The sequence below is a fragment of the Saimiri boliviensis genome, chromosome 3 (genome assembly GCF_048565385.1).
Source record: "Saimiri boliviensis isolate mSaiBol1 chromosome 3, mSaiBol1.pri, whole genome shotgun sequence".
Lineage (NCBI taxonomy): Eukaryota > Metazoa > Chordata > Mammalia > Primates > Cebidae > Saimiri > Saimiri boliviensis.
In genome coordinates, this window is record NC_133451.1 from 132972395 (window position 1) to 132985924 (window position 13530).

General features: G+C 33.6%; 1 protein-coding gene across 3 annotated transcripts in view; it reads left to right on the forward strand.

The window, feature by feature from the left end:
- Window positions 1-13221, forward strand: part of PDGFC (platelet derived growth factor C) — a 213499-nt gene extending 200278 nt beyond the window's left edge. For 2 of the 3 annotated variants that reach the window (XM_003927945.3, XM_003927946.3), the window contains 3 exons: window positions 2064-2271; window positions 6926-7143; window positions 11667-13221. In XM_003927945.3, coding sequence (XP_003927994.1) covers window positions 2064-2271; window positions 6926-7143; window positions 11667-11783 — 543 coding nt within the window. In that variant the 3' untranslated portion in view covers window positions 11784-13221. The remainder of the gene's footprint in view (window positions 1-2063; window positions 2272-6925; window positions 7144-11666) is intronic. The other variant, XM_074396791.1, reaches the window with a different exon arrangement.
- The last annotated feature ends 309 nt before the right edge of the window (window positions 13222-13530 follow it).

Below are 13530 nucleotides of genomic sequence, written 5' to 3' on the forward strand. Positions count from 1 at the left end.
ATATACATGTACTTATGCATATCCATGTATCTTAGCGTATCCTGTAACATTCGGTCATAAACCTCAAATATATAAAAGAAAATGTATTTAAAAAACAAAAAGATAAAAGGAGTAACAGCTGAGTGGAGACTTGGAAAGTACAGGAGTAATCCAGGCAAGGAAAGAGGCCAGACATTGTCATTCAACTGTGCTCTTCTCATAATGCACACACAGGCCCTGGAACAGTGTAGTTACCCAATAAACTTCTGTTAAAAAAAAAAAAAAAAAAGGATGAAATCACTGTTGGCCCAAGGCTACCACATTCATTTCTACCAATCATTCTCTGTAAGAATATCCCCCTGTGGGCAGCGGGACACCCACAAATCCGTGAGCCCTACTAAGAGTTGTGCCTGTCCAGAGAAAAGTGCTCCTTTTCCTAGTTTACTGGGCAGCTTCTGCTCTTCACGCCAAGTGCTCACAGAGCAGTCCGCAGAGGGAGTCTCTTTCCAATTGACCCAAAGGAGATATATGGGACGCTGATGATTCCACTGTGCAAGGTTTCATGGATGAATTGGGTTCTTGAAAAGGTCATTGTAATGGTGATGATTTATGATGTGGCTCAACTTGGGGGGAGTTTTTGCATGTGGGTTGGGGGCAGATTTAGCATAAGTTAAGGTACAGAGTCTGAGATGAATGTTATATGTGCAGTAGTCAGTGAAGAGACTAGATTGATTGGAACAAAATGTGCATGTCTGATAAGTAGCAGATTAAATGGGAAGGTGAGCAGAGGTCACTTTGTGAGGGCTCTGAATGCTGTGGAAGGAATTTGGATTTTATCCTCCAGATGAGAAATCATAGGCACTTGTCCCAGTTCATCCTAGGATCAGTGATATCTTATTTAGTAGATTAACCCAGGATTATGCAGCATAGAACAAAAGGAGAGAGAAATGATTAAAGGGAAGGAGATAAGGTTAGAAGTGGCTATATATAGTACATGTTTTTAGTATCTAGCCCAGGATCGAAGTAATGAGAATGAAAAGGAAGAGCTGATGTGTTAGTGCTTTCCTATATATGAGCATTTTGATTGCTTCCAGTCTTTCTAATTATTGAACATATTTCCATGGGCATAAGTGAATGAATAGTCAGTGCTTATCAGTTACATCAGCTGAAGTGTAGTGCCTACCATACACTAACTTCTGTAAGCAGAGCAGAGGAATTCCAATTTAATCGTATCCTCAGTAATCCTTTTTTAAATTCTTGCCAGTCTCATCTCTGTGAAATAGTATCACTTTTTCATATGTGAAATAATATCTCTCTTTGCATTTCTCTGATAATCAATGAAGCCTAGCCTATTTTCATATGTTTGTTGACCATTCAAGCTTCTTGTCTAGAATATGCCCATTTTTTCTCTTGCATTTGTCTTTAGTTTTGTATATTCTGGATACTAATCTTTTGACAGTCACGTAGTTTGTCAGGGTATTCTCCCAGTATTTCTCTGATCTCTTAATTTTGTACATTAGGCATTTTATATTGAAAAATATATTGTAGGCAATTTATTAAGCTGTTTATTTATGATTTAGGCATTTTCTATCTTGAGTAACAAGTTCTTTAATGTCAAACAATTTCCGCCTGTATTTTTTCCTAGATTAAATTTTGGGTTAATTATTTCGTACTCAATTTTTAATTTATGTGACACTAATTTGCATAACAGGTAATTTTTCAGATTAAGGAAAATGAAAAGTGGAAAAGAAAAGGGAAATTTTGTAAACTGTATTACAGTTTTCTTTGTAAGTCCATAATTGAACCATGATGATATTTTTAATTTTTATATATGACCAAAACATATCCACATCCATCACGGTTTGTGATATTGAAAATTAATGTCTTTTTCATTGATTTTTACAAGAAATCTTTCAAAGTTCACCTTCATGAAGTCTTTGCAGAGAGGTTACTTCTAATTGGATTGAATATAAGTTCCTTTCACACATATTTCCGGCCTTAGTCTCCATAACTTCTTGCATATGTCCAGAGGGAATACATTGTCATTTTTAAAACAGTTAACATAAGATTCATTTTACTTTCAGCAATTCACAGAGGCTGTGAGTCCTTCAGTGTTACCCCCTTCAGTTTTGCCACTGGACCTGCTTAATAATGCTATAACTGCCTTTACTACCTTGGAAGACCTTATTCGATATCTTGAACCAGATAGATGGCAGTTGGACATAGAAGAACTATATAGGCCAACTTGGCAAATTCTTGGCAAGGCTTTTGTTTTTGGAAGAAAATCCAGAGGTAAGCTCCTTCTTCAGATTAGAGCCTCACTTAATTTTCTTAGCAGCTAATGTTTCAAATTCCTTTGCCACAGCTTCTAAAGGGTAGAGTTTAAAATTCATCAGTAATATATTCAATAAATTTTCTTAACATTCAGGCATATGTATATATTGAATAATAATATATACAAAAGGAAAAACTTAGTTATAACCCAGTGAGTGTGGAAAATTGAAAGGGATACGTCTGCAAATTCCGGTTATATTTCATCTTCAAAAATATCATTTTGATGAAGGCCTTCGTTGCATTTTACAAAAATCATTGCTTATTCAAACCTAATACTTGGCATATGCTGACTTCGAGATTCAAGAGAAATTATCATAGCTGCAAAACCAGGTTGGGGTAGAAAAAGGGGATGTGCTACAAAAGTGTTTGTCTACAGTGTCTCCCCTGAGTCAGTATTACATCGCTTTGCATTTTCTAAGCCTGGACACCTATAAAAAATATGAAAAATGACATTGACCCAACATAAAGTAGAATTAGTAGTTTTCAAGGTAGCATACATAGCAAGAAAACAAGAACCTAAAAGAACCCAGAGCATAATAATTTTTTTTAATTTGCTGTTGAAATAATAACTTTTGCCCATTTGGGCGGATCTTTCTCTAAGAGTGAAGTGAAACCCCATTCTACATGGCCAAGAAACTGGAAATGATGTTAACTGAGTTTTCTCTAAGTTTACCTAATTTTTTTCATAACATTGGAATTGAAAAGTATACATATCAGACACAAATGAAAATGTATAGAAATAACTGTTTATTTACAGTGCACTAAAAAAATCCGTTTTAGTCTGTCAGAAGCATTGAAATCTACCACTTTAGAGAAAGTAATGACAGCCTAGAGAATTTATGTGAAAGGAACAATGTTCAGTTAATTTGAGCCATTCGCAAGGGCAGATTGCAGCAGACTTGCTCTTCTAAGTCTTGTCAGAAGGAAACCCAGTTCCTGCCCTTTCGTGCTCTGAGAGTGGCAGAGCTTTTGGATCACAAGCTTTCATCTCGGCAGGTCATGTTCAGACTTGCCCAGCCCTGGTATTTCATTATGCCAACAGACGTGGTTTCCTTTTGGCAATATCTGAAATCGGCGTTCAAGTGCATGGGCAGCCGAATCCTATCCAGATGCCGAAAGCTGTTACATATTTATAAGATTTGATCTTGATGAATAACTTGATGAATAACTTACAAACAACATTTCCCTTCCCTCCCACTTAGGAACAGGAAGATGAAGATCTGCAAGACTAGCTGAAACATCCATGAATAGAGCCCTTGTTAGCAAATTTGAAGTTGATTATCATGTTGATCTGTGAGAAGCAGGGGCAGTGAATCAGGTTCTAAACTGAGATCTAGTTTTTTGACAGCTGATTTCTGGATTTGAGCCTAAAAACCTCCCTTCTAGTCAAGCCTTTGTGTCTGAAAGATTTGGCCAGAGGCTAGCTTGCATTCAAAAGCATCGGAAGCTGAACCAGGTCTTTCAAATATTCATTTAACACTTTCAAAATTGAAGCCCTTTGCAGTTTGCCAAAACTATTAACTTTTTAAGCATACAGTAAGTGTGAGAAAAGCAGTGTATATTTTTGGAACTTTACATAAACTAAAATGCAGGCGTGGGATAACATCTATGTAGACAAAACCAACTCCCCTCCTGAGAGTATCTCTACAAAGGAATAAGGAGTAAAACTTTTAAAAGCATCTAATTAGACATTGAAATAGATTTTCCACAGAATAAACATATCACAGTGTTACCACATTCATCTTAGAAAGACCACCCTCAGATTACATTACAGTGATAGACTATCTTTGGACTGAATATCTTAAAAGAATGAAGGACTAACAAAGAAAAATATAACCTTTTTTGTAGTAAAACTTAAAATATTGATGATATTTGCTTTTAGAAATAATGATTTTGCTTGGTGATGTGCTCAAAATCTGCATTCTTAAGAAAAACAAACTAATATGTCTTTTGTCTTAGGAGATAATTATGAAAAGGAAAGAAAACCTGAACACCAACTTTTACTTTACAAATATGTTGTGAAGGGCAACTTCTTTAATATTGTACTTAAGCTATTTACAAAGTATGCTTTGGGGCATTATCTTTCTTTTTTCCTTTTCCTTTTTCTCTTGTTGTTTTTTTTTTTTTTTTTTTTTTTTTTTTTGCCTTTTTGCCCCCTAAAAGCACTATACAGTGTTACAAGAATATATGACACAGGACTTATTTTAATGAAGCTTCTATGTGTTTGAAGCCTTAGCAGTAGGCAGCATAAATTTCAAACATGAAATACCAAATTTAAAATCCTTAATTATATTTTTAGAAAACTGTGGACTGCATTAATGCTTTACTTTTTTCCTTTCACTTTCTTCCTCTAGTTCAGGGTTTTCATTCATCCCTTGCTACTGCTACAAAAAAAAAAAAATACTGTATTTTCTAAGTCAAGCTTAACTAGTACTTAAAAAGGGCTTTTGACTTTTGTGTCAAACATGATAAATGAGTGGAAGCTAAGTTAAAAGTGTGTTTAAATTTTCACATTGTAGCAGGTATCACAACTTAGTTCACTTGGGAAATCTGTTGAACCTTTTATTGTGGTTAAGTAAACATTTTAAAGGGAACATATACAATCTCTTTCTATTATCATGAATTATCATATTTAAAACTGTTTGACATAGGTGAATATGCTTTGAGAGCTGAGAGCTTCTTCACTCACATGCTAAAGAAGTATAGTTCTTAAATAAGCATTGAACATTTTGGCAGCCAGATTTTGTGTTTGTTCATATTTCTAAGTCTTCTTCCTCCTTGCCCAGGCATTAACTACTAGAGAAAAGATTCAAATAAGCTCATATATACTTTCAACAACAAAAGAGGAATGTGTATATATACTATTAGATCAGCAAAATGAAACCAAAATATGTGATACCATTTAGAATAATGAGCTCATTACTTTTAAGGGATAAGTTGGTCTATTCAGGGCATTTGAAAGAAGGATTTGCTCTTAAATATTTAAAAGCTTTGCTTTCACAGGATCATTTTCAGATAAAAAAGAAATCTTTCAGTAGCCAAATGAAACAATGATTTTCCCTTGAGTTAGAAAAATAATGTTTTAGCTCAGTAAGGTGTTGAAATGGACTCATTGAATTAGAATTTCTATGGTGCTTTCCTAACACTTGACTCAAATTTTAGTCTACCATACAGTTTACATACGTTAAGAGTTTCCAATTTACTTATGGATAATTTTATAATACATTTCGTAAAATACTTAAATTATCAAGAACAATGAAGACAATTGATCACATATATAGCAAATTCAAAAAAATAAGCATTTGATTCTTAATTACCTTGTCATTTAAAAATTAATAAAAATTAGCTCTTAATTAAAAAAATTAGATTACATCATGACTATTTCTACTTGAAGCCATCTTTAACCAGAAAATATTTTCTTTTTTTTTTCATTCATGTCTGTTTTCCATATTAGGGGAAAAGTATTTAACTAAGTTTATTATATTTTTGATATTTCTAAATTATAAAAAATATTTAAAAGAAAAAAAAAACCTAAAGGAACATATGTTTTCTCATAGTATTCAATGTCATTGGCATTGCTTTATTTGAATATTTCTAGGGAAAAAAAATAGGAAGAGATATAAGGCAGACAATAAATTACATTAGAAGTGTTTATTCTAATAGTAATTACCTACTGTTCATGTGATATGTATAAATTCATATTGAACATGAAATGTTATTTTGATATAATTTTCCTGAGGCAGAATCATTTTGTAGTTAAAAGCAGTGGTTCTCTGAGGATTTATTGCAACAATCTGATGAAAGAATATTTTGTTCAGTTCTCAAAAGTAGATATTCTTTTGTAGAATAAAGCACAAACCACATAGTTAACCAACTTGTTAAAGGAATAGAGACAGGTTATAAATTAGATATATTAAACAGTTATTCCACCCTTTAGCAGGGGAAAGATAGTGACCTGAAGGAGTTTAGTTAGGCTAAATTTCCAAGATGAGAAATTATTCAATACATTTGAAGCAGTCCCTTCCTACAACCTCTGCTCTTATAAAATGTGTCATTTTTTTTCACTCTTAGTCTACACAGCTGTTTGAAAGTGTGCATTTTCTTCATGCATTTTTTTATATTTTATGATTCTTATTGCCATAGAGATTACAGAAAGTACTAATGACAAGTTTCAATATATTCTTCACTAATTATAAGAGCTTTAAATCCTTTTAGGAATTTTGTTTTTCATCAAAGTATTCATCATTTTGCATTTTATTCTCGCTGTGTCTTTTTTTTTTTTTTTTTTTGCTAAGGTTAAAACGTGTGGCCCTTTTTGTCTCTAATAAAGTTTCCTATTTGTAGCGTTCAACTGTTTTGTTGGCTCTGTTCTTAATATTACACAATGGCATCTCTTTACTGGTTGCTAGGTCATAATGAAGCTTTGTTTACTATGAAATAGTCCGATTTGTAGTTATATATCTCTAAATTCTACTTAAAATAAGAGGGGTTATTGTTACGGATACTGTTCATGAAATAACATAAGATTTCTTTATGAAGAGAGCTTAGTGAAATACATTCAGGCCCAAAGCATCAGCATCTATTTTTCTTTGCTTTCTTTTATGCCATATAGTGGTGGATCTGAATCTTCTAACAGAGGAGGTAAGATTATACAGCTGCACACCTCGTAACTTCTCAGTGTCCATAAGGGAAGAACTAAAGAGAACCGATACCATTTACTGGCCAGGTTGTCTCCTGGTTAAACGCTGTGGTGGAAACTGTGCCTGTTGTCTCCACAATTGCAATGAATGTCAATGTGTCCCAAGCAAAGTTACTAAAAAATATCATGAGGTAGGTATATAATTTTCCTTTCGGTTTCCTTTGAGTATTTTATGTCTTAGAACAAAACAGTGAATCTGAAATGCATGTATGTTTGGACAAAAGATGTAGTATTCATGAGGAAAAAAACAAGGTTTACAAATGGTTTATGTTTTTATTTTTTAAAATTAGCAGCTTTAATTAAAATTCCAGATTTCAGGGATTTACAAAGCTTATTCTCTGGTAATACAACACGAGTGGTCAGTGAAGTTTTTGCCTCTCATACCAAAAAAAAAAAAAAAAAGTCTTTTCTGAGGAAAAAATAGTAAAGATTTTCAATTTTTAAACTTATCAAAATATGAAGGAAAAATATTTCAAAGACATGCTCAGAGATACATTATTATCTACTTTGGAGAAAGAACATCTTTGATATTTATTTTTCTGCTTGGAGCAACAGAGACTCCTAAGATGACATATTCATAATTGTGCTAAATGCCATATTATTTATGTTTGTTCAAATAACATGTTAAATGTTGCATGGATTTTTTTTAACCTTTCATCTCTTTATTCTCTAGAATGAAAGAAAGTATTATATGACATGTTTGTAATTACCGTTTTTTAGAACCCTGGGAACCTTAGAACTTGTACTTAACTTTTTGTTAGTGATGGAGTCTCCCAATTATATCCTACCATCTCCCCAGCAGCATCATATAGAATATTTCTATGAGGAAGCCATCCTTCTTGATGAGTCAGCTTCAATTTCTACAAAATATTTACATTAGATGAAGTCAAAATCTGCCCTTCCGACGTCATGTCAATATGACTGCCTTTCCTTTCATTTTTCCATTAAATAAGAATACAGGAAAAGATCTACTTAATAAGTAAAATGATTTTTCATACACATAAAGACCTCAGTGAAAGCCTTAATAGAAGTGAAAGCCTAGCTCTAGAATGTAAACTGGGTCCCTTGTCTTTGGGAATCCAGTGCTTTTTTTTTCCACTTTATCAAATGCCAACACAATATTGGTGAAGGGCAGGAACATCATGTCTTAGGAAGTACAGTTTTTGAAACCATGCATGATTAGGTTACCTAACAGATGAGGGTTTCGCTGAAGACTTTCTGCCTATGAAAAGTTATTTTATTTATTAGGTAGGTATTCATGTCATTTCTTGGCAAAATATAAATGTCATGAAGTAATTTTTAAATGAAGTCAGAAGGGCAGATTTTTATTGTTATTATTTAAAGGCTTTGTAAAATGTAAAATTGACTCCTCAAGAAGGATGGTTTCCTGATACACATTTGTTACCTGATGCTTCTGGAGAAGATGGGATGTAATTGAGGAAAACTAAAACATACTGTTGCATGATAATGTATTAATAAGATTCTTTAATCGTACTTTTTGTATCAGTCACTGGATCTCTTTGTGGGAAGACATTTTAGCGAAATAAATTTATGTTCTTAATGATTTTTCTAAGTCTCAGATAAGAATATTCAGAAAAGCAAGTCAGGAACTTTATATACATATAAACTTAGATGTCATATCTTCCTTGAAATGCTGGTGTCCTACTGGTCCTAGCATCTTTGGTGCATCTGTAGGGCTTTAAAGATACTCTATTAGAAAACTGTTACATTTCAAAATTATTGCCTATTTTTCTTTGTTTCTATTGAATTGAGAAGTAAGGAAAACAAAAATCACATTACAGTGTAATGCTTGAGAACACAAACTCCAAAGCTAGACATCCCAGGTTAGAACATAACATTTGTTTGTTGTGTGACTTTGAGCAAACTGCTGAGCCCTTGTACCTAAATTCCTCATCTGTAAGGTGAGTCTCCAATCATCATACTTTACTGTGAGGATTTAGTGGGTTGATATTTACAAAACACTTAGAATTAGGCCTGGCAATTTTCACGCCCTTCATATATGTTAGCGACTGTCTCACTCATCTTTACTTTTTCACCGTGCCTAGTCTTATTCTTTGATTAAAGTAAATGATCAAGAAAGATTTAATGAATTTTGCCCTGAAGGAGGAAAGGTGTTCTGGCCAAAAGGTCTACAGGACACTCTGACAATAGTATTTGTTCCGTTTTCTCTGTTCTTTGCTTAATCATTTTCATCTTGTTTATATTTTTACATACTTAATTTTTTATGAAACAATAGTCTTACAGTCTTAGGTTAGGTCTGTCTGTTTGGCACAAGAAGACCATTCAATTGTCTTATTCTAATACTGAATCTCTGTTCCCAGTGCTCTATGTTTCTCAGAAGTTTAAGGTCATTTTGTTTGAAAGTGTTGAGCAGTGGGCCATAAGCACCTGTCCTTTGCTGGTTCTCTCTGTGTCTGATCTAGTATCTTCCATAATCTCTGGCTCAGCTTCTCCCTGGACATTACTTTTCATGGACTTATTTTAATTTCAACCTCTAAATTTTCTGAGATGAACTTCTGCCCTGTTTCTTTTCTGGTGGCATAATCTATGTCCTTTTCCTTTTTAATATTTCCCGGAACCTGCTGATCATTTTCCAAGTCTACTTTTCTCTTCCAAAGTCAAAACTTTCAAGACGAATTAAAAAGAACACTAATTGTGTGCCCCACCATTAGAATTTCTTATCCAAGACTAAATTACTAGAACATTAGGAGATTCTTCTGCTATGTGGAAATCTCCATGAGCATCAGCAGACAAAGACAGGGGACTTTGATTCAGCAAATGCATCTTGGCATACGCATGCTAGAGAAAGCAAGGATTGCAGCTTGGCCTTTCTGAGTGTTAGGGCCGTATATGGTAGCCTCTCTAACCTTTACCTTACGTAGTAATGTTTTTCCTTGCTGAATGGAAAATGCATACAGGTAGATATAGGAACTGAAGACATTGGCTTTGCCAATATTGTAATTTATCTTACCCACCCAGCCTCATTCCAGAAACAGTTTGGAACAAGAGTATGATAAAGAATAGTGCCAGTATCTGAAATGTAGCTAGTTTGATCCCACCCTACATGATTCAAAAATAGTAAATCGGTAATAACATAAAATAATATTCAGTAACCATTGAGTTAAATTTCACATTAAAGAAATAAAGTCTAAGTAATTTTTATTCTAGGATTGCAAAATAGATGAGAAAACCACTTCTACTTTAAAAGTTTACAATTTCTAATAGTTATTACAAGACTTTGAAGTTCATCTCTTCAGGAAGAAAGTTACTAAATAAATAGAATGTTTGAGCAGTAATATTCTGAGTCTATAAAATTATTATCCATCACTCTAATAATTCGTCTTTGGCCTAAGTACAAATAAAGTCTGTGTCACTTACTCTCTTTAAGCCTCTGTTCACTCATGTGTAAAACAGGGGTGATGTAAATTACTTCATAGGATTCTTGTGAGTTAAAGTATGTAAAAACATTATTATTGTGCCTGGCACCCAGTAAGCATTCAAAAAATGTTAGCTAATTAACCTCTGATATTACCACATACTCCAGTGAGGTATGCATTCTCTGTTTTTCTTTTAAGTCTTTAAATAGAACAGTCATAAGACTTGACTTGTGCCTTTTTGGATTAATGAACATTTTCAGGAAAAATAGCTTGTAGAAGTTGCTTTATGAGGTTATCTGTATCATATCCAAAAAGGAGCGATGCTAGAAAATTTAATATTATTTTGTTCTCTGGCCTTTGTTCATAATCCAAACAAAATACAGTTTCTTAAACTTTGTTGTTTGTCTCATAAGAAATAAAATGTCATACACTAAAGTAGGTAGCAACATCAGGTACTTCAAATAATATTTTATAGAATGCACAACTATATCTTTTTGTCTCAATGTTAAGGGGAAATATGTGTAAGTGTCAATCTTGCTGTATTTTTACTAAAAACCTTGACAGTCCAAACTGCAAATAAGTTTATTTAATAGAGGCATTGTTGTTATTATTGCCAAACCTCTTCTCACTGCACAGTAGGATCCAGCTGCAGGAAGTTAGCTGTGACTGGAGCTGATGTCTATGAAGTACATCTAATCCATCTCATCAAGTTTATAGAGGACTTGAAGTGTAGCCAAGAAAGTTAATGAGTGGCATAATTGAGCAAACTCAGCTGTGGAGTGATCATGTTTCTTTCCACAGAATTTCTGTACTTGAGTGTATTGCATCAAGTATAAATATTTGTTAAATGTGTGAATAAATGAATGAGTGAAAGAAAGCAACAAACAGAAAAACGAATTGTGTATTGGTAGTTCCAAAATACTGAAGGTGAAATTCTCTCTAATATAGTCAGATAAAGAAAATAACTATTGCACGGTGAGTCTTTCCATTTAAGTACTGTTCCTTATTCAGAGACAGAATGCTTCCAAATTGTTGGCATTAAAATGTCTGTCCTTTGCTGAAAGACTGATGATGTTATGAATTTTTTTTTTTTTTTTTTTTTTGGTAGGGGAGTGTTTCCACAATGCCTCCTCTAGGAAAAAATAAAATTTGAGTCTTTCTTGGGGCCCAAGATTCTTTTCTAAAACATTACTTGTTTATAAAAGCAAGTCATAGACATTGATTTTTCAAGGTGGCTTACTATTGTTCCCTTTCAGGTCCTGCAGTTGAGACCAAAGACCGGTGTCAAGGGATTGCATAAATCACTCACCGATGTGGCCATGGAGCACCATGAGCAGTGTGACTGTGTGTGCAGAGGGAGCACAGGAGGATAACCACATCACCAGCAGCAGCTCTTGCCCAGAGCTGTGCAGAGCAGTGGCTGATTCTGTTAGAGAATTTATGCGTTATCTCCATCCTTAATCTCAGTTGTTTGCTTCAAGGACCTTTCATCTTCAGGATTTACAGTGCATTCTGAAAGAGGAGTCATCAAACAGAATTAGGAGTTGTGCAACAGCTCTTTCGAGAGGAGGCGCAAAGGACAGGAGAGAAGTTCTTCAATCATGAAAAGAAAATTAAGTGTTGTATTAAATAGATCACCAGCTAGTTACAGAGTTACCATGTACCTATTCCACTAGCTGCGTTCTGTATTTCAGTTGTTTTGATATGGCTTAGGGTAATGTCAGTACAGGAAAAAACTGTGCAAATGAGCACCTGATTCTGTTGTCTTGCTTAACTCTAAAGCTCCATGTTCTGGGCATAAAATCATATAAAATCTGGATTTTTTTTCTCATATTCACATAGGTAAACGAGAACATTCTATGTATTACAAACCTGGTTTTTAAAAAGGAACTATGTTGCTATGAATTAAACTTGTGTCATGCTGATAGGAAAGACTGGATTTTTCATATTTCTTATTAAAATCTCTGCCATTTAGAAGAGAACTAAATTCATGGTTTGGAAAACACAAACCTGAAAACAAGAGTGGCCTTATCTTCACTTTATCTCTAAGTCAGTTTGTTTGTGTTATTGTGTACATTTTTATATTCTCCTTTTGACATTATAACTGTTGGCTTTTCTAATCTTGTTAAATATATCTATTTTTACCAAAGGTATTTAATATTCTTTTTTATGACAACTTAGATCAACTATTTTTAGCTTGGTAAATTTTTTCTAAACAGAATTGTTATAGCCGGAGGAACAAAGATGATATAAAATATTGTTGCTCTGACAAAAATACATGTATTTCATTCTCGTATGGTGCTAGAGTTATTCTGCATTTTCAAAAACTGAATTGGAAATCAATAGAATTGGTAAGTTGCAAAGACTTTTTGAAAATATTTAAATTATGATATCTTCCATTCCTGTTATTGGAGATGAAAATAAAAAGCAACTTATGAAAGTAGACATTCAGATCCAACCACTACTAACCTATTCCTTTTTTGGGAAAACCTGAGCCTAGCTCAGAAAAACATAAAGCACCTTGAAAAAGACTTGGCCGCTTCCCAACAAGACGTGCTGTGCTGTGCTGTAGGAACACATCCTATTTATTGTGATGTAACAGTTTTATGACCTTAAACTCTGTTCCATACACTTGTATAAATACATGGATATTTTTATGTACAGAAGTATATCCTTTAACCAGTTCACTTATTGTACTCTTTGGCAATTGAAAATCAGTAAACTATTTTGCTTGTAAAATGCTTAATATTGTGCCTAGGTTATGTGGTGACTATTTGAATTAAAAATGTATTGAATCATCAAATAAAAGAATGTGGCTATTTTGGGGAGAAAATTAAGTGTGTGTATGTGTGTGTGCGTGCACTCAAGATTTACCTCTTGGACTCTGAGAAAATGAAAGCAATAAAGTTTGTGTTATTATTTTCATTATGCAAAAGCATATGTCAATTCAAAAGACAAAAAAAGAGAACATTCCTGTGAGCCTTTCTCTGCCTCTTGTTTCCAATGCCTTTGAGCAGTGGTTTTATTTTTCTCCTTGGTCTTAATACAGATTTTGGGTAATTTAAATTTCACCTGACTTGAAAGTTGTATGGTTTATGAAATGCTTAGTGATAGGTTAGA